Source organism: Entelurus aequoreus, linkage group LG14 (assembly GCF_033978785.1).
Source record: "Entelurus aequoreus isolate RoL-2023_Sb linkage group LG14, RoL_Eaeq_v1.1, whole genome shotgun sequence".
Classification (NCBI taxonomy): domain Eukaryota; kingdom Metazoa; phylum Chordata; class Actinopteri; order Syngnathiformes; family Syngnathidae; genus Entelurus; species Entelurus aequoreus.
In genome coordinates, this window is record NC_084744.1 from 38,248,510 (window position 1) to 38,267,714 (window position 19,205).

Consider the following 19,205-nt stretch of genomic DNA (forward strand, 5'->3'; position numbering starts at 1 on the left):
CTCCCTCAGTTAATCCTACGTATGTGTCGGATGTGTTAATGTCCTTGCGTATTACCTTTGCTTGGTAAACAACTGATGATTGTAAGCACCCCCCGTTGAGAGGGCAATCAGGTTTCTTGCGGCAGTTACAGTCTTTGTCGATTTTGGAGTCGTTCTGCCTGGTGGTGGGCGGCTCCTTTTCAATTGCTTTATTGTGGTTTGAAATGATTTGTCGCATGTTGTTCATGCAGCTGTAGCTCAATTTAATGTTGTTCTTGTTGAATACTTTTCTTAGGGTGTTGCCTTTGGGGAAGTGTTTGTCGATCAGGGTGAGGAATTTGTGGCCAATATTAGTTGAGACGTTTTTGCTGTATGGGGGGTTGTACCAGATAATGTTGTTTCGTTTTCTGCTCCTTTTTGGTTGGTTTCCTGGCGTGGGTTCGTAGGTGAGGGTGAAGTTGTATCCGCATTCATCAAGTGCTTTTTGGTACGGGGGGGTTGTTTACCAAGCAAAGGTAATACGCAAGGACATTAACACATCCGACACATACGTAGGATTAACTGAGGGAGAATTCAAAACCAGATGGAACAATCACAAGGCTTCTTTCAGATGCAAAAGACTCCGGAACACTACAGAACTCAGTAAACACATTTGGAATCTCAAAGACAATAATGTTGAATACTCTATAACATGGCAAATTCTTGCATCCAGCACATCTTACAACAGTGGTAACAAAAGATGCAACCTATGCTTAAAAGAGAAACTGTTTATCATATACCGTCCAGACTTGTCATCCCTCAACAAGCGCAGCGAAATTGTATCAGCATGCCGTCACAGAAGGAAACACCTCCTAGGTAACACATGAGTCAATTACCACGCCCCCACGCCTGCCTGTACCCACCCGCTCTGTGCCCTATATAAACCATGGTATGTGAATGCTTCCATTAAAATCTCCTGAGGATTGAGGAAAACCCCTCATGAAACAGGCCTGTAGAGATGAAATAGTCTTGTGATTTTTCCCCACACATACATATATATATATATATATATATATATGTATGTGTATATATGTATGTATATATATATATATATATATATATATATGTATGTGTATATATGTATGTGTATATATGTATGTATATATATATATATATATATATATATATATATATATATATATATATATATATATATATATATATATATATATATATATATATATATATATATATATATGTATATATATATATATATATATGTATATATACATATATATGTATATATGCAGAAAGCGGCTTGAAGATGATCTGCCAAGATGGCGGCGCATGGGTATGCTGCGGCTATGCTAACGCTCTTGGGAGTGTAGAGCGATTTGGCAAAAAACACCCGTCATTTCTGTCAATTTCATGGCTGGGCTAACAACAAAGAGAAAAGCTAACCAAAGAAGCGTGGAGTCTCCGGGTAAGAAGCCATTTAAACTAGAACTAGCCGGCGTCAGGCTGGATAATCCCTGCACACATAGCAATTCTCTTAGAATAAAACACAACTCACATAATGTTTTTTCTTTTGTGACCGTGTCAGAGGCAGACATACATTGTACCGAGGTAGCTAACTATGATGCGTTCAGTTTATCGCAACATCAAGCAAACAATCTGAATATCCCCGTCGTATCAATTTCTAGATATGGTCGAAACTATTTAAAGTGCAATACGCATAATAAACGCAACATTATTAATATTGCTACTTCGGATAATTTCAACAAACAATCCTCAAAACAGCCCACTACCTATAATATGGGCTTTTTAAACATAAGATCATTATCTTCCAAAACGTTACTAGTTAATGAAGTCATTAGAGACAACAAACTTGACGTCGTTGGTCTGGCTCAAACCAGACGATTTTTGTGCGCTAAATGAGGCATCTCCTCCTAACTATACCAATACACATGTTGCCCGACCTCTTAAAAGGGGAGAGGGTGTCGCACTAATATACAATGAAAACTATAATCTTACACCTAACCTAAATAATAAATATAACTCGTTTGAGGTGCTCACTTTGAGGTTTGTCACACCGCTGCCTCTCCACCTGGCTGTTATCTACCGCCCCCCTGGGCCCTATTCGGACTTCATCAGTGAATTCTCAGAGTTTGTTGCTGATCTAGTGACGCACGCCGACAATATAATCATAATGGGGGACTTTAATATCCATATGAATACCCCATCGGACCCTCCATGCGTGGCGCTCCAGACTATAATTGATAGCTGTGGTCTTACACAAATAATAAATGAACCCACGCATCGCAACGGTAATACGATAGATCTAGTGCTTGTCAGGGGTGTCACCACCTCTAAAGTTACGATTCTCCCGTACACTAAAGTAATGTCCGATCATTACCTTATAAAATTCGAAGTTCTGACTCATTGTCAACAAACTAATAATAATAATAATAACTACTATAGCAGCCGCAACATTAATGCTGCCACAACGACGACTCTTACTGACCTACTGCCTTCGGTAATGGCACCATTCCCAAATTATGTGGGCTCTATTGATAACGTCTATTGACGTTAGTGATCATCTGCCAGTTTTTACAATATATGATGGAAACTACAAGAAGAACATGGAAGACAAAAGGACATTTCGAAGACTATGCACAGAGAAGAGGATGACTGCCTTCAAAATTGAACTACAAAAGCAAGATTGGGACAATGTGTATAATGAAAAAGAGGTTGATGAAGCATATGAACATTTCTTAAACAAGTTCATAATACTTTATGACAAACATTGTCCATGGATACAACTCAGTAACAAGCAGAGAAAGAATAATCAACCATGGATGACAAAAGGATTAAAAAATGCTTGTAAGAAGAAGAATACACTATATAGAACATTTATAGCACAAAGAACTATAGAGGCAGAAATTAAGTACAAAAAGTATAAAAACAAGTTAACAGACATACTACGATCATGTACAAAAGAATACAGTGAATTATTGGACAGGAACAAAAATAATATGAGAGCAACATGGGGCATCCTCAATAGCATTATTAAAAATGGAACTAAGAGGGACTACCCTCGATACTTCTTGGATGAAAATTAAAAAAAATGACAACATAAAGGAAGTAGTTGAAAGCTTCAATAATTATTTTGTAAATATTGGACCAAAATTGGAAGAAAGGATTCCAGACCCAGTTCCAATTGAGGACTATAATGATACCATAGAGCGAAATCCCAACTCCATGTTCCTCAGTAATGTGACACAGGAGGAAATAGTTACAATCGTGAAAAAATGTAAATCTAAGACTTCAACTGATTGTAACGGAATTGATATGGAAACGATAAAAAAGATTATTGAAGAGATCTCAGGACCATTAATGTATATTGGTAACCTATCATTTCAAACAGGTACATTTCCAAACAAAATGAAAATAGCTAAAGTTGCACCAATTTATAAGACTGGAGACAAACATCAATTTACAAATTATAGACCTGTTTCTCTACTTCCACAATTTTCTAAAATCATTGAAAAACTGTTCAATAACAGATTAGAAAGTTTCATAAATAAAAATAGAATACTTGAAGAGAACCAATATGGATATAGAGCTAATGTTTCAACTTCAATGGCTTTAATAGAAATTACAGAAGAAATTACCAATGCAATAGATAGTAAAAAATGTGCGGCAGCGGTTTTTATGGATCTAACTAAAGCATTTGACACAATTAATCACAATATTTTAATCAAAAAACTAGAACGATATGGCATCAGAGGGTTAGTCTTAAACTGGATAAGAAGTTATCTAACGAACAGGAAACAATACGTGAAGCTAGGCGAACACACGTCTACAACGCTAAATATATCCTGTGGTGTACCTCAGGGATCAATACTAGGACCTAAATTATTCAATCTCTATATAAATGACATTTGTAAAGTTACAAAAGATTTAAAGTTAGTATTATTTGCGGATGATACAACAGCGTTTTGTTCAGGAGAGAACACACAGGAGATAATACAAATAATAACAGAAGAAATTAACAAATGAAAAAGATGGTTTGACATAAACAGACTATCGTTGAATCTTAGTAAAACTAAAATAATGCTATTTGGTAACAGTAGAAGAGAAAGTCAAACACAAATACAAATAGACGGAATAGAAATTGAAAGAGTAAACGAAACCAAATTTCTAGGTATAATGATTGATGTTAAATTGAACTGGAAATCTCACGTAAAAAATATACAACATAAAGTTGCAAGAAACACGTCAATAATGAATAAAGCAAAACATGTTCTAGACCAAAAATCCCTTCATATTCTCTACTGCTCACTAGTGTTACCATATCTGAGCTACTGTGTAGAAATATGGGGAAATAATTACAAAAGTACACTTCATTCATTAACGGTGTTACAAAAAAGATCAGTTAGAATAATACATAATGTTGGATGTAGAGAACATACAAACCCTTTATTTATTGAATCAAAAATACTGAAATTCCACGACATAGTGAATTTGCAAACAGCTAAAATTATGCACAAAGCAAACTATAACCTGCTACCCAAGAATATACAACAATTCTTCTCAAAAAAAGAGGAGAAATATAATCTTAGAGAAAAACGTAATTTAAAACATTTGTTTGCACGTACAACACTTAAGACCTTCAGTATATCAGTATGTGGAATTAAATTATGGAATGGATTAAGCAAAGCAATCAAACAATGTACTAATATGATACACTTCAAGAAACTCTTCAAACTTAAAGTGTTTACAAAGTACAAAGAAGAAGAACCATGACAAACATTCTCAATTTATTTCATCCATCCATTCATTCATTCTTAAAGTAATCTTATTTATCTCATCATATGAAATATGACTTACTTCACCAATTATTATTATTAAATTCTTACTATTATTTATTTATTTATTTTTATTGTGATTACTTATGGAGTTTATTGTGAAAAAATTGTGAACAGGAAGTGAACAAAAAGTTTTGCAACTGTTATGTAAAGAAAAGGGGTAGGATTAAATAAGCTCTGCTTCTTCCTACTCCTTTTCGAACATGTTGAAAAGAAACTGGAAATTGTGATGTATCATGTTGTATGCTTGAATGTTCGAAATAAACTCAAACTCAAACTCAAACTCAAACCTCACTAACAACTTTAATGATGCCCTGCGCGACACCATTGATATTGTAGCACCGCTAAAGCTAAAAAGGGCCCCTAAAAGGCGTACCCCATGGTTTACAGAAGAAACTAAAGCCCAGAAATTATCATGTAGAAAGCTGGAACGCAAATGGCATGCGACTAAACTTGAGGTTTTCCATCAAGCATGGTGTGATAGTTTAATAACTTATAAACGCATGCTTACCTCAGCTAAAGCTAAATATTACTCAAATCTCATCCACCTCAACAAAAATGATCCTAAATTTCTGTTCAGTACAGTAGCATCGCTAACCCAACAAGGGACTCCTCCCAGTAGCTCCACCCACTCAGCAGATGACTTTATGAATTTCTTTAATAAGAAAATTGAAGTCATTAGAAAAGAGATTAAAGACAATGCATCTCAGCTACAACTGGGTTCTATTAACACAGATACGACTGTATATACGACGGATACCGCCCTCCAAAATAGTTTGTCTCTCTTTGATGAAATAACATTGGAGGAATTGTCAAAATGTGTAAATGGGACAAAACAAACAACATGTTTACTTGACCCTCGAAAAAATTGTAGCACAGCAGCTAAATGAACACTTAGCGTCTAAAAATCTCTGTGAACCTTTTCAGTCCGGTTTCAGGGCAAATCACTCTACGGAGACAGCCCTCGCAAAAATGACTAATGATCTATTGCTAACGATGGATTCTGATGCGTCATCTATGTTGCTGCTTCTTGATCTTAGCGCCGCTTTTGATACTGTTGATCATAATATTTTATTAGAGCGTATCAAAACGCGTATTGGGATGACAGACTTAGCCTTGTCTTGGTTTAACTCTTATCTTACTGACAGGATGCAGTGTGTCTCCCATAACAATGTGACCTCGGACTATGTTAAGGTAACGTGTGGAGTTCCCCAGGGTTCGGTTCTTGGCCCTGCACTCTTTAGTATTTACTTGCTGCCGCTAGGTGACATCATACGCAAATACGGTGTTAGCTTTCACTGTAATGCTGATGACACCCAACTCTACATGCCCCTAAAGCTGACCAACACGCCGGATTGTAGTCAGCTGGAGGCGTGTCTTAATGAAATTAAACAATGGATGTCCGCTAACTTTTTGCAACTCAACGCTAGGAAAACGGAAATGCTGATTATCGGTCCTGCTCAACACCGACATCTATTTAATAATACCACCTTAACATTTGACAACCAAACAATTAAACAAGGCGACTCGGTAAAGAATCTGGGTATTATCTTCGACCCAACTCTCTCGTTTGAGTCGCACATTAAGAGTGTTACTAAAACGGCCTTCTTTCATCTCCGTAATATCGCTAAAATTCATCCCATTTTGTCCACAAGCGATGCTGAGATCATTATCCATGCGTTCGTTACATCTCGTCTCGATTACTGTAACGTTTTATTTTCGGGCCTCCCTATGTCTAGCATTAAAAGATTACAGATTGTACAAAATGCGGCTGCTAGACTTTTGACAAAAACAAGAAAGTTTGATCATATTACGCCTATACTGGCTCACTTGCACTGGCTTCCTGTGCACCTAAGATGCGACTTTAAGGTTTTACTACTTACGTATAAAATACTACACGGTCAAGCTCCTGCCTATCTTGACGATTGTATTGTACCATATGTGCCGGCAAGAAATCTGCGTTCAAAGAACTCCGGCTTATTAGTGATTCACAGAGCCCAAAAAAAGTCTGCGGGCTATAGAGCGTTTTCTATTCGGGCTCCAATACTCCCGGTAAAAGTTAGAGATGCTACCTCAGTAGAAGCATTTAAGTCCCATCTTAAAACTCATTTGTATACACTAGTCTTTAAATAGACTCCCTTTTTAGACTAGTTGATCTGCAGTTTCTTTTCTTTTCTTTTCTACTCTGCTCCCAACCCGGGGTGGACCGCTAGCCTGTCCATCAGATGGGGACATCTCTACGCTGCTGACCCGTCTCCACTCGGGATGGTTCCTGCTGGCCCCACTATGGACTGGACTTTCGCTGATGTGTTGGACTTTCACAATATTATGTCAGACCCACTCGACATCCATTGCTTTCGGTCTCCCCTAGAGGGGGGGGGGGGGGGGGGGGGAGGTTACCCACATATGCGGTCCTCTCCAAGGTTTCTCATAGTCATTCACATTGACGTCCCACTGGGGTGAGTTTTCCTTGCCCGCATGTGGGCTCTGTACCGAGGATGTCGTTGTGGCTTGTGCAGCCCTTTGAGACACTTGTGATTTAGGGCTATATAAATAAACATTGATTGATTGATTGATTGATATATATATATATATATATACACTACCGTTCAAAAGTTTGGGGTCACATTGAAATGTCCTTATTTTTGAAGGAAAAGCACTGTACTTTTCAATGAAGATAACTTTAAACTAGTCTTAACTTTAAAGAAATACACTCTATACATTGCTAATGTGGTAAATGACTATTTTAGCTGCAAATGTCTGGTTTTTGGTGCAATATCTACATAGGTGTATAGAGGCCCATTTCCAGAAACTATCACTCCAGTGTTCTAATGATACAATGTGTTTGCTCATTGGCTCAGAAGGCTAATTGATGATTAGAAAACCCTTGTGCAATCATGTTCACACATCTGAAAACAGTTTAGCTCGTTACAGAAGCTAAAAACTGACCTTCCTTTGAGCAGATTGAGTTTCTGGAGCATCACATTTGTGGGGTCAATTAAACGCTAAAAATGGCCAGAAAAAGAGAACTTTCATCTGAAACTCGACAGTCTATTCTTGTTCGTAGAAATGAAGGCTATTTTTACAAAATTGTTTGGGTGACCCCAAACTTTTGAACGGTAGTGTATATATATGGGTTAGGGTCAGTGTTGGGACTAACGCGTTACAAAGTAACGCGTTACTGTAACGCCGTTAGTTTTGGTGGTAACGAGTTATCTAACTCGTTATTTTTTATATTCAGTAACTCAGTTACCGTTACTACATGATGCGTTACTGCGTTATTTTACGTTATTTTTTATGTAGTATCGGCTAGAAACAGAAGATATGAATGTGTTTTATTGCAGCGCTGCGGACCACGGTGGGAAAGAAGAGGCGTGCTTTGTGGGGGGGGGGACTCCCAGACCGGGGACTCCCAGACCGTAGTCGAGGGGCGCAGGGGAGACGTTCCTCCAGGGCCTATGTACTTCGGGGCTAACAACCTTCACTTTACCCGGAAGTGGGTCTTTACAGCTGAGGGTGAATGACGAGGCCGGCGGTTTGCTGCAACTTTGTGACTTTATTGGACGCAGCCATCCACCAAGCTAGAGCACCTGCACTCACTCACTGTCGCCGTTCCCTCACCTCTCTCGCCCACTCACTTACTGACGTCACTCACCTCACATGCTGTCATATCTTAAAGGGCCACACACACGCACACACACACACACACACACACACACACACACACACACACACACACACACACACACACACACACACACACACACACACACACACACACACACACACGCACACACACACACACACACACGCTACTCTCATAACAACTAACAAGACATCATGGTGAAGCCAGAAGTCGAGTGTCTTAACATTCTCACTACTTTTCTTTTGTCGAGCACAAAGAAAATAACATTTTAGTTAAATGTAAGTTGTGTCTTGGATCAAAGATCCTATCTACTTAAAGTTAAAGTTAAAGTGCCATTATGTTGCAGCTATTTAAAATAGTTTTGTCAATTTGTTCTGGCCTGAAATAAATTGGCCCTTTGAAACATATCTTTGTCTTTGTGTGTTGTATGTAGACCACATTGCTTTCTGAGTTCAGTGAGCAAATGCATGTTAAATTGATCAACAGATTGTATTATTCTCCAGTGCAATAACAGTACAGAAATGAAGGCTAAAAGGGCATTAATGGGAGCTTTAAAAAAAAAAAAAAGGGAAAAAAAAAGAAGTAACTAAATAGTTACTTTTCACAGTAACTCATTACTTTTTGGTGTAAGTAACTGAGTTAGTAACAGTTACTTTTGAAATAAAGTAACTAGTAACTAACTAGTTACTGTTTTTCAGTAATCAACCCAACACTGGTTAGGGTTAGGGTTGTTTAATCACAGGTGATTTCTCGCATGTATAATTCCAATTTGCTTAAAAAAAAGACAAATATTTGTACACAAATGCAATTTTACTGTCAGAATCTATTTCATATGTTTGACTTGAATATGTGACTTTCTTTTGCACAAAACATGGCAACAGTTTTATCTAAAGTTCTTTCAGGCTACATTTTGCAGTGATGATGAATGATCTGATCACTCACCTTAGAGCGATTAAAGGCCTACTGAAATGAAATGTTTTTATTTAAACGGGAATAGCAGATCCATTCTATGTGTCATACTTGATCATTTTGCGATATTGCCATATTTTTGTTGAAAGGATTTAGTATAGAACAAAGTCGATAAAGTTCGCAACTTTTGGTCTCTGATAAAAAAAAAGCCTTGCCCCTACCGGAAGTAGCGTGACGTCACAAGAGCTGGGGCTGCTGAGTCTTTCCTATTATTTTCAATGATGGCCGCCAGAAGTGAGAGCGATTCCGACCGAGATAGCGACGATTTCCCCATTAATTTGAGCGAGGATGAAAGATTTTTGGATGAGGAAAGTGCAAGTGAAGAACTAGTGGGGATTGGAAGCGATTCAGAAGCTGTGAGAGGGATAGAGCCATACCGCTTTGAACCCGAAGCTGACGAAGACTGTCAGGAGGACGCTGCTGCTATTGATGCTGGAGGAGCACACGACATAGATCGCCTTCAGAATACAGAATGGTAAAATTTTATTTATTTATAGACTAGTTTTAGCTTGTGGCCTAGTCTTGCACTGTTACTGTTAGTGTTACAACTTACACCCCAGGCCTATCTATAGACCAAGTATCTATCATTGACACAATGCTGGAGTAGCACACGACATAGATCGCCTTCAGAATACAGAATGGTAAAATGTTATTTATTTATAGACTAGTTTTAGCTTGTGGCCTAGTCTTGCACTGTTACTGTTAGTGTTACAAATTACACCCCAGGCCTATCTATAGACTAAGTATCTATCATTGACACAATGTCAAACCTAATTAATTACCCATTATTTCTACGGGCCACAGCTCCATATACCGGCAATACTAAAAATATGCATGTAGATTAATAAGATCCACAACAAGACAAGGATAATATTAATTATTCCACATGTTTGCAGATTGCAGGTGTCCATAATAAGAATTGATTTACAAATATTATGAATATTTCTATTTCCAGGTGTACATGTCACAACTGTGTGAACATGGAGGCAGTGGCTGAGTGTGTCTGCTGTCGTGAGCTATATGCAGTGGCCAGAACGATGGAGGAGGAGGGGGTGAAGACGTGCATCATAGACCACCCTGGCTTTCCATCTGTGTGTCTGGATGAATGGGTGCTGCAGACAGCGTATAACGCCTACAAACAGCAATATGGCGTGCTGCAGCAACAGCAAAATGAGTGAGGCACTAATAAGTTTAAATAATTCTATCAACCTTTGGAAGATAAGTCAGAATGAGCACTTTCTTGTCGTATTCTTATTCTGTGAAATGTACTGTGCTACAATGTACATGACATTATATATCATAGAAGTATTACATACATAAAACCGTAGATGTCAACAATATTTACAATTTACTGCAACAGTAAATGACAAATGAATAGAATGCATGACAATGTCTTTTGCATCTCAGAGAACAGTGAGTCACTGTGTATCCATGTCCGGATAATAACAGCTGCCATCATTTGCTAACAACTATTTTGTACTTGCAGGCGGAGACGACACACAGCCTATCAACAGTTTGTCCGGTTCTGCTGGGGATATCTGGGAAAGGAGATAAGGGTGGTACTACCAGCTTGTGTAGTACATAAGATTAGGACAACATTCCCATCGATGGACTACACGGGGTTCCAAGACGTGCAGTGACGTCAATAAAAGAAATCAATCAATCAATCAATGTTTATTTATATAGCCCTAAATCACAAGTGTCTCAAAGGGCTGCACAAGCCACAACGACATCCTCGGTACAGAGCCCACATACGGGCAAGGAAAAACTCACCCCAGTGGGACGTCGGTGAATGACTATGAGAAACCTTGGAGAGGACCGCATATGTGGGTACCCCCCCCCCCCCCCTCTAGGAGAGACCGAAAGCAATGTATGTCGAGTGGGTCTGACATAATATTGTGAAAGTCCAGTCCTTAGTGGATCTAACATAATAGTAAGAGTCCAGTCCATAGTGGGGCCAGCAGGAGGCCATCCCGAGCGGAGACGGGTCAGCAGCGCAGAGATGTCCCCAACCGATGCACAGGCGAAGTGCTGGACTGGACAGCCAGCACTTCATCCATGGTCACCGGAATAACCCCTCCACAAGGGGGAGAGGGTGTGGGGTGGGGGGCAGAGGACAAAAGAAAAGAAACGGCAGATCAACTGGTCTAAAAATGGGGGTCTATTCAAAGGCTAGAGTATACAAATGAGTTTTAAGATGGGACTTAAATGCTTCTACTGAGGTAGCATCTCCAACTGTTACTGGGAGGGCAGTTAACACTTACCGAAGCGACTCCTGTGCTTGGCGATGGCTTCCTCCTTGTCTGGCTTCTCCAGTTCATCGTAGAGGAAGGGAGGCACATCCACAGTGACGCTGACTGGTGTTCTCTGGTCAGGGGTCTGTCTGCAGCCAGCAACAACCTCCCTGATCAAGTCATCTACGTAGCCTGCAAAATACAATTGTACATGTTCCTGCTCACCACATAATATACTCATGGAGAGTGAAACTTGACAGTATTATTATCATGATACAAAGTGTCAAGTGTTTACATGTTTTGTGTCCTCTACACTTACGGTATGTTGGCTGTGTCGCGATTTTCTTGACCACATGGCCCCCTGCTTTATACTTCGGGTAGCGTACTGCATAGCGCTCAGAACCCGCTTGTGTAGTGGCTATAGGGCGGCTCGAGTTTTCATTCCAGTGCAGCCCAGCAAGCAGGTTCCTAGGTGTGGTAACAGAATAATGTAATAATTAGTACTAAAGTATGGCACACACTAGTGACACTTAGATTAGTGTGGAAACATACCTGCACAGCATTCCGATGTATGAGAAGACATACATTTTCGGTGCAAACTGTATAAGATAAAAGACACTTTATTCAGTCATGCGTCCATACAATGTGTGTGTAAATTTATAAATAGTTTGTAAATTTGAATACAAATGTTTGTGTATTAAACTGTTTATAGTCAGCTATTAAAGCTTGATCTCCTGCAATAATGAAGCTGTTTTGTTTTTAATTTTAACACCACGCCAGAATTGTTTGCAATCTTTCTCACCAAGATGCCTAGCCACTATGTTGGACCTCTAACTGCCTAGCCACTATGTTGGACCTCTAACATTCTCTTGCTTACACTGACTGTATCAAGGCTACATTTAGTATGCTCTAGTATTTTGCTCCCTGGCCACCAAAGTCCTAGTGGCAGGTGGTAACCACCGACGCCACCTACAGGCGATCAGCCTAATTCTCACCTGTATGATAAGGCTATGGAACGCCTCCACCTTGGAAGTCTGGTGTTCACCCGACAGCATGGCGATATCTTTCAGCAGGGACTTGTTGTTGACCACCTCCTCCAGTTTCCCTGCTGAGCGTGAACCTAAACATAAATTTAAAATAGAACAATGTTTCAACAAAAATGTTCCAGTCAACTTAAACTGGTTATTTACTTACAAGTTTATCTGAATTTTTTGACTTTCAAAAGATGTGCAGGAAAATACTGCTAGTCCCTCACTGCTTTCGGGCAACTTATTTGCCAACTCACTTTGTTTGAGCCATTTCTTTTGCCGTTGCAGTTGTCCATGAGTACAAATTGGGAAGAGGTCGCCATAGTCCTTGTGGATGTTCTGAATGTGTCGCTCCACAGACTTCCACTTGGCAACCAGAAGTTCCCCCTCTCCAGGCGGTGTAGACACTGCTGCCCAGTAGAGGTGGTTGATTATACTTTGCACCCAGGGCTTCAGTTCTTCACAGTCCTTATGCTTGTAGATGGCCTTCAGTTTCTTTCCGATGGCTACAAACAGAAAAAAGCAGAAATTTGTGGATTAAATACAATATGGCATTCATCTGATCACTAGTATGTACACACTACTTCACAACTTGTCATGCATACAAATAATCCAACTAACATTTTGCAACATGCCAGATGTCATAGCAGTGCCGTGTATTGGGCATGTTTTCGCGAATCCATTTAGCGATCTGTCTGTGTCTGTCTGTCACCAGCACCCCGACATCCAGGTCCCAGCTGATCAACAGCTCCACCATCCTCTTCAGTCCTTCCATCTCCATATGGTAGCTGCCAAGACATTCGTTGCTCTGAAATATATAAAACAGAAAAGGAATGAGCAAAGAAAAAAATGAAAAAGGGGCTTAGTATACATTGAAATGGTTAATGTTATTAGACAAATTTACTAGGATCATTCTGGAAAATCCCTTCTCTGCTTATTATGTTACTGGTGTTTTAGTGAGATTATATGGTCGTACCTGTACAACCTGAAGGTCGAGAACCACATTGGCCACAAGCTCTATTGTGGTGTAGGTACCAAACTTGGCACTGTCTGCTCGCCCATCACCACCAAGTTCGAGGGGTCGGCCTTCCACCTGCAGCATGGTGAGGTGTGTCCGTTGCTGTTCCTCCCACACCTTTTTGATGGCTGGCTGCAGGATGAGCTCCTGGTGGTTGAAAAATGTCCTCTTCACATACGTGACCACTCCGATGCAAGTGCAACACCTTGCCAGAAGATGCGCCAGCGAAGAGGATGCCAGCAGATAGCAGGATGTTGCCCGCGGCATAACGGCCAATGTTTGGCTGGCTGCTCCAACTACTCCTCTGGTCACATGATGCACATTGAAGAGTCATGGTCAGCTGTGTACCGTTTGAATCCCAAGAAGGGCTTATGTCCTGGCTGCCACAGACTGGACAGTGACACCACTTGACGAGACTCTGGAGGCACGACTCAAAGATGATGTACTTCGGTTCCTTGTGGCAGCCCTCTTCACGCATCTGGTGAGTACGTGGGCGATCTGGCGACCCGTCAGATTGACACGGATCCGATGTCGATGACTCACTCGGCACATAGCTGTCATCGGAAGAACCACTAACAAAAGGCGCAGTGGGACTTGATGCTGGTCCTACATCAAACAATGCAGGAGCACCTGGAGTTGCTATGTTAGTCTGCATCTCGGGGCTGTCAGATGGAGCTGCTACACTTGACGATGGGACTTCACTAACCCTGGCCAGCTGAGCTCTAACCCTCTCGAGGATCTCTGGGGTCACCTGGTGTCCTAGCAATAAAATCAAACACAAGTTGTTTTATATCCATCCATCCATCCATCTTCCTCCGCTTATCCGAGGTCGGGTCGCGGGGGCAGCAGCCTAAGCAGGGAAGCCCAGACTTCCCTCTCCCCAGCCACTTCGTCCAGCTCTTCCCGGGGGATCCCGAGGCGTTCCCAGGCCAGCCGGGAGACATAGTCTTCCCAACGTGTCCTGGGTCTACCCCGTGGCCTCTTACCGGTCGGACGTGCCCTAAACACCTCCCTAGGGAGGCGTTCGGGTGGCATCCTGACCAGATGCCCGAACCACCTCATCTGGCTCCTCTCGATGTGGAGGAGCAGTGGCTTTACTTTGAGCTCCCCCCGGATGACAGAGCTTCTCACCCTATCTCTAAGGGAGAGACCCGCCACCCGGCGGAGGAAACTCATTTCGGCCGCTTGTACCCGTGATCTTGTCCTTTCGGTCATAACCCAAAGCTCATGACCATAGGTGAGGATGGGAACGTAGATCGACCGGTAGATTGAGAGCTTTGCCTTGTGGCTCAGCTCCTTCTTCACCACAACAGACCGATACAGCGTCCGCATTACTGAAGACGCCGCACCGATCCGCCTGTCGATCTCACGATCCACTCTTCCCTCACTCGTGAACAAGACTCCGAGGTACTTGAACTCTTCCACTTGGGGCAAGATCTCCTCCCCAACCCGGAGATGGCACTCCACCCTTTTCCGGGCGAGAACCATGGACTCGGTCGGACTTGGAGGTGCTGATTCTCATCCCAGTCGCTTCACACTCAGCTGCGAACCGATCCAGTGAGAGCTGAAGACCCTGGCCAGATGAAGCCATCAGGACCACATCATCTGCAAAAAGCAGAGACCTAATCCTGCAGCCACCAAACCGGATCCCCTCAACGCCTTGACTGCGCCTAGAAATTCTGTCCATAAAAGTTGTGAACAGAATCGGTAAGTTGTTTTATATAATCTGTTAAAATTAAACTACAATCACATACTAATTATTGTCTTTGAATCACCTAATTTATCTGTCTACTCTACTCTGCACAGGCAGCTGTGAAATGTGTACTGTGATGTGCAGAATCATGTTCATCACCGAAATAGACATACCCTTTTATCTATGATGTATTTTCCCTGTTTGGGTGCTCTTGCTACTGGTCAATGCTGTTGGTGCTCTCCCAATCGGTACCCAGTCTGTCTGGCATCCTTGTTCTCTTGTATTTCCCTGGAAATGGAGAAACAGCTACATGTAATATGGATACCTCCTTTACATAAATTATGAATACTTTTGTATTGGGCTTGAACTGTAATGCATTTGAACATTGATTAGGAAAACAAATCGAACATGATCTTGATCGCCCTCCTCATCAGGCAAATCTAGTGCCATTGCCATTGGTTCATCCACCGCATCCGCCACTGATGCCGTAGTCGTACTGGCCATGATCTGATCTATTGTCTGTAAATGTACAATACTTTATATTATTGTCTATTGTAATCTATTGACAGTATTGACACTATTGACAGTAATGTCAGTAAATGTACGATACTTTATACTGCAGAAGAACTTGACTAGAACTTGAAGAAATAATTATATGTAGACTATTTTATTGTTAATTTATTTCATTGTTCATGGAGTAGACCAGTGGTTCTCAAATGGGGGTATGTGTACCCCTGGGGGTACTTGAAGGTATGCCAAGGAGTACGTGAGAATTTTTTAAAATATTCTAAAAATATCAACAATTCAAAAATCCTTTATAAATATATTTATTGAATAATACTTCAACAAAATAAATGTTTAGAATTAAGTTCATGAATCCAGATGGATCTCTATTACAATCCCCAAAGAGGGCACTTTAAGTTGATGATTACTTCTATGTGTAGAAATCTTTATTTATAATTGAATCACTTGTTTATTTTCAACAAGTTTTTTGTTATTTTTATATCTTTTTTTCCAAATAGTTCAAGAAAGACCACTACAAATAAGCAATATTTTGCACTGTTATACAATTTAATAAATTAGAAACTGATGACATAGTGCTGTATTTTACTTTTTTTTCTCTTTTTTTCAAACAAAAATGCTTTGCTCTGATTAGGGGATTCCTTGAGTTAAAAAAATGTTCACAGGGGGTACATCACTGAAAAAAGGTTGAGAACCACTGGAGTAGTCTATGACTGTGTGTGTGAGTTTTGATTGATTGATTGATTGATTGATTGAGACTTTTATTAGTAGGTTGCACAGTGAAGTATATATTCTGTACAATTGACCACTAAATGGTAACACCCCAATAAGTTTTTCAACTTGTTTAAGTCGGGGTCCACTTAAATTGATTCATGATACAGATATATACTATCAGATATATACTATCATCATAAAACAGTCATCACACAAGATAATTACATTGCATTATTTACATTATTTACAATCCGGGGTGTGGAGGGGTTAGGTTTGGTTGTTATCATCAGTCATCAACAATTGAGAACAAAGAAATGGATATTGGAACAGTGTAGTCTGACTATGGAAACTGGAAATCAAGAGACTTACCCTCTTCCTTTCCCTTTTGGCAAATGCAGACCTCATGTGCACAGTCTGTCCACTTGTGGAGGGTGTGGGGTGCTCTGAACTTGTCGAACTTGCACTTAAGCATGGCCGTGGTCTGTTGAAAATAGTTGGCTTCGCACCTTTCTTCAGCACAAGTCGACGGGTGGTGGCGATGCCCATCGCTGCCCTTTGCAAGGGACCCTCTTCGAAACATGATTGTTCGAAATGTTCGCTGCATAATACACTGTACTTTGTGTGTGTGGTCCAATCCAACCGTGTTCGCTTGACTTCTTTGTTCCATAGTAAGGCTTGGCCGCCATCTTTTGGGAATAAAAACAATGCAACACCAGTTGTGTTTGTCTTTGTGTTGCTACATCCCGCAGCAACACACCGCTTTCCACTTACAGCTTTCTTTTTTGTAGTCTCCATTGTAAATTGAACAAATTGCAAAAGATTCACCAACAGATGTCCAGAATACTGTGGAATTTTGTCGAAAACACAGGTTTTTATGTCGGGTCCGATAGGGTCCAACCTCTTCCGTAGCTCTTGTGACGTCACGCGCATACGTCATATGCAAATGAGTTTTTCCAACGGAAGTGTGGCGGGAATTTTAAAATGGCACTTTATAAGTTAACCCGGCCGTATTGGCATGTGTTGCAATGTTAAGATTTCATCATTGATATATAAACTATCAGACTGCGTGGTCGGTAGTAGTGGCTTTCAGTAGGCCTTTAAGGTAAAAGACCTCTATTTTTTGTGATTAATCACATGAGTTAACTTCTTCATTTTGATAGCCTGTGTGTGCGAGCGAGTGTGAGAGAGGGAGAGACAAGGGACCTATTGAAATTGCAATGTTCATTATTGCTATTATTATTTATATCATTCTCCCTGTTTAAACACCTTTTTTAAGGGCCCTTAACATGGGGAAAAACTCCCAACATTTTGCAAGCGCATGGTTCAAAAATGGGAATCCTGAAAATGACATTTGAAAATTGTCTGTCCATCACCACCTTTCAAATTAGAAACAATTGTCTCTCTATCACCACCTTTCAAACTAGAAACAATTGTCTCTCTATCACCACCTTTCAAACTAGAAACAATTGTCTCTCTATCACCACCTTTCATACTAGAAACAATTGTCTCTCTATCCCCACCTTTCAAACTAGAAACAATTGTCTCTCTATCACCACCTTTCAAACTAGAAACAATTGTCTCCCTATCACCACCTTTCAAACTAGAAACAATTGTCTCCCTATCACCACCTTTCAAACTAGAAACAATTGTCTCTCTATCACCACCTTTCAAACTAGAAACAATTGTCTCTCTATCACCACCTTTCAAACTAGAAACAATTGTCTCTCTATCACCACCTTTCAAACTAGAAACTATTTTCTCCCTATCACCACCTTTCAAACTAGAAACAATTGTCTCTCTATCACCACCTTTCAAACTAGGAAAAATTGTCTCCCTATCACCACCTTTCAAACTAGAAACAATTGTCTCTCTATCACCACCTTTCAAACTAGAAACAATTGTCTCTCTATCACCACCTTTCAAACTAGAAACAATTGTCTCTCTACCACCACCTTTCAAACTAGAAACAATTGTCTCTCTATCACCACCTTTCAAACTAGAAACAATTGTCTCTCTATCACCACCTTTCAAACTAGAAACAATTGTCTCTCTATCACCACCTTTCAAAATAGAAACAACTGCATGGCTGCACTGGTGCCAATATTGCCTCCATGTGGTGGAAAATTATGACAGCCAAAACTTCTTTCAACATGCTCCAATTTTCCTGAGCTTTTTGATGGATGTTTGTGTTGTAGGGTCTCACTTAACTGCAATGATTGCCCCCTGCTGGTGAAATACTATAACAGTCAGAACTTCCTTACACAGGCTCCATCCATCCATTTTCTACCGCTTATTCCCTTCGGGGTCGCGGGGGGCGCTGGAGCCTATCTCAGCTACAATCGGGCGGAAGGCGGGGTACACCCTGGACAAGGCGCCACCTCATTGCAGGGCCAACACAGATAGACAGACAACATTCATACTCACATTCACACACTAGGGACCATTTAGTGTTGCCAATCAACCTATCCCCAGGTGCATGTCCAATCTTCCTGAAATGTTTAATGGTGGGTCAAGGTGTTGGCTGGGACAAAATTGCATTAGTAATGCAACAC

General features: G+C 40.6%; 2 protein-coding genes across 3 annotated transcripts in view; one reads left to right on the forward strand and one right to left on the reverse strand.

Moving 5' to 3' along the window:
* The window catches only part of scn1laa (sodium channel, voltage-gated, type I-like, alpha), a 176,159-nt gene that overhangs the window by 26,746 nt on the left and 130,208 nt on the right, over nucleotides 1-19,205 (forward strand). The gene's annotated exons all lie outside the window — the stretch shown is intronic.
* On the reverse strand, nucleotides 11,135-17,578 carry LOC133665374 (uncharacterized). Of its 2 annotated transcripts, XM_062070660.1 has the most exons (10): nucleotides 17,023-17,578; nucleotides 15,826-15,936; nucleotides 15,591-15,705; nucleotides 13,683-13,871; nucleotides 13,328-13,514; nucleotides 12,964-13,212; nucleotides 12,674-12,798; nucleotides 12,231-12,277; nucleotides 11,998-12,146; nucleotides 11,135-11,870 (listed from the first exon to the last, which is right to left on the reverse strand). In XM_062070660.1, the coding sequence occupies exons 4-10, from the start codon at nucleotides 13,806-13,808 to the stop codon at nucleotides 11,698-11,700; spliced, it is 1,056 nt and encodes a 351-aa protein (XP_061926644.1). In that variant the 5' UTR covers nucleotides 13,809-13,871; nucleotides 15,591-15,705; nucleotides 15,826-15,936; nucleotides 17,023-17,578; the 3' UTR covers nucleotides 11,135-11,697. The 2 variants fall into 2 exon arrangements, with proteins under 2 accessions (XP_061926644.1, XP_061926645.1); XM_062070661.1 differs by lacking the exon at nucleotides 13,683-13,871.

What these genes read in the sequence shown, in the direction of transcription:
- LOC133665374 (XM_062070660.1), bottom strand. Translation starts at nt 13,808, where the DNA reads ATGCTGCAGGTGGAAGGCCGACCCCTCGAACTTGGTGGTGATGGGCGA. An exon ending in AAAGAAATGGCTCAAACAAA is followed by an intron (nt 12,799 to 12,963) that starts GTGAGTTGGCAA and finishes ATTTATGTTTAG; the next exon opens with GTTCACGCTCAGCAGGGAAA. An exon ending in TACATCGGAATGCTGTGCAG is followed by an intron (nt 12,147 to 12,230) that starts GTATGTTTCCAC and finishes TACCACACCTAG; the next exon opens with GAACCTGCTTGCTGGGCTGC.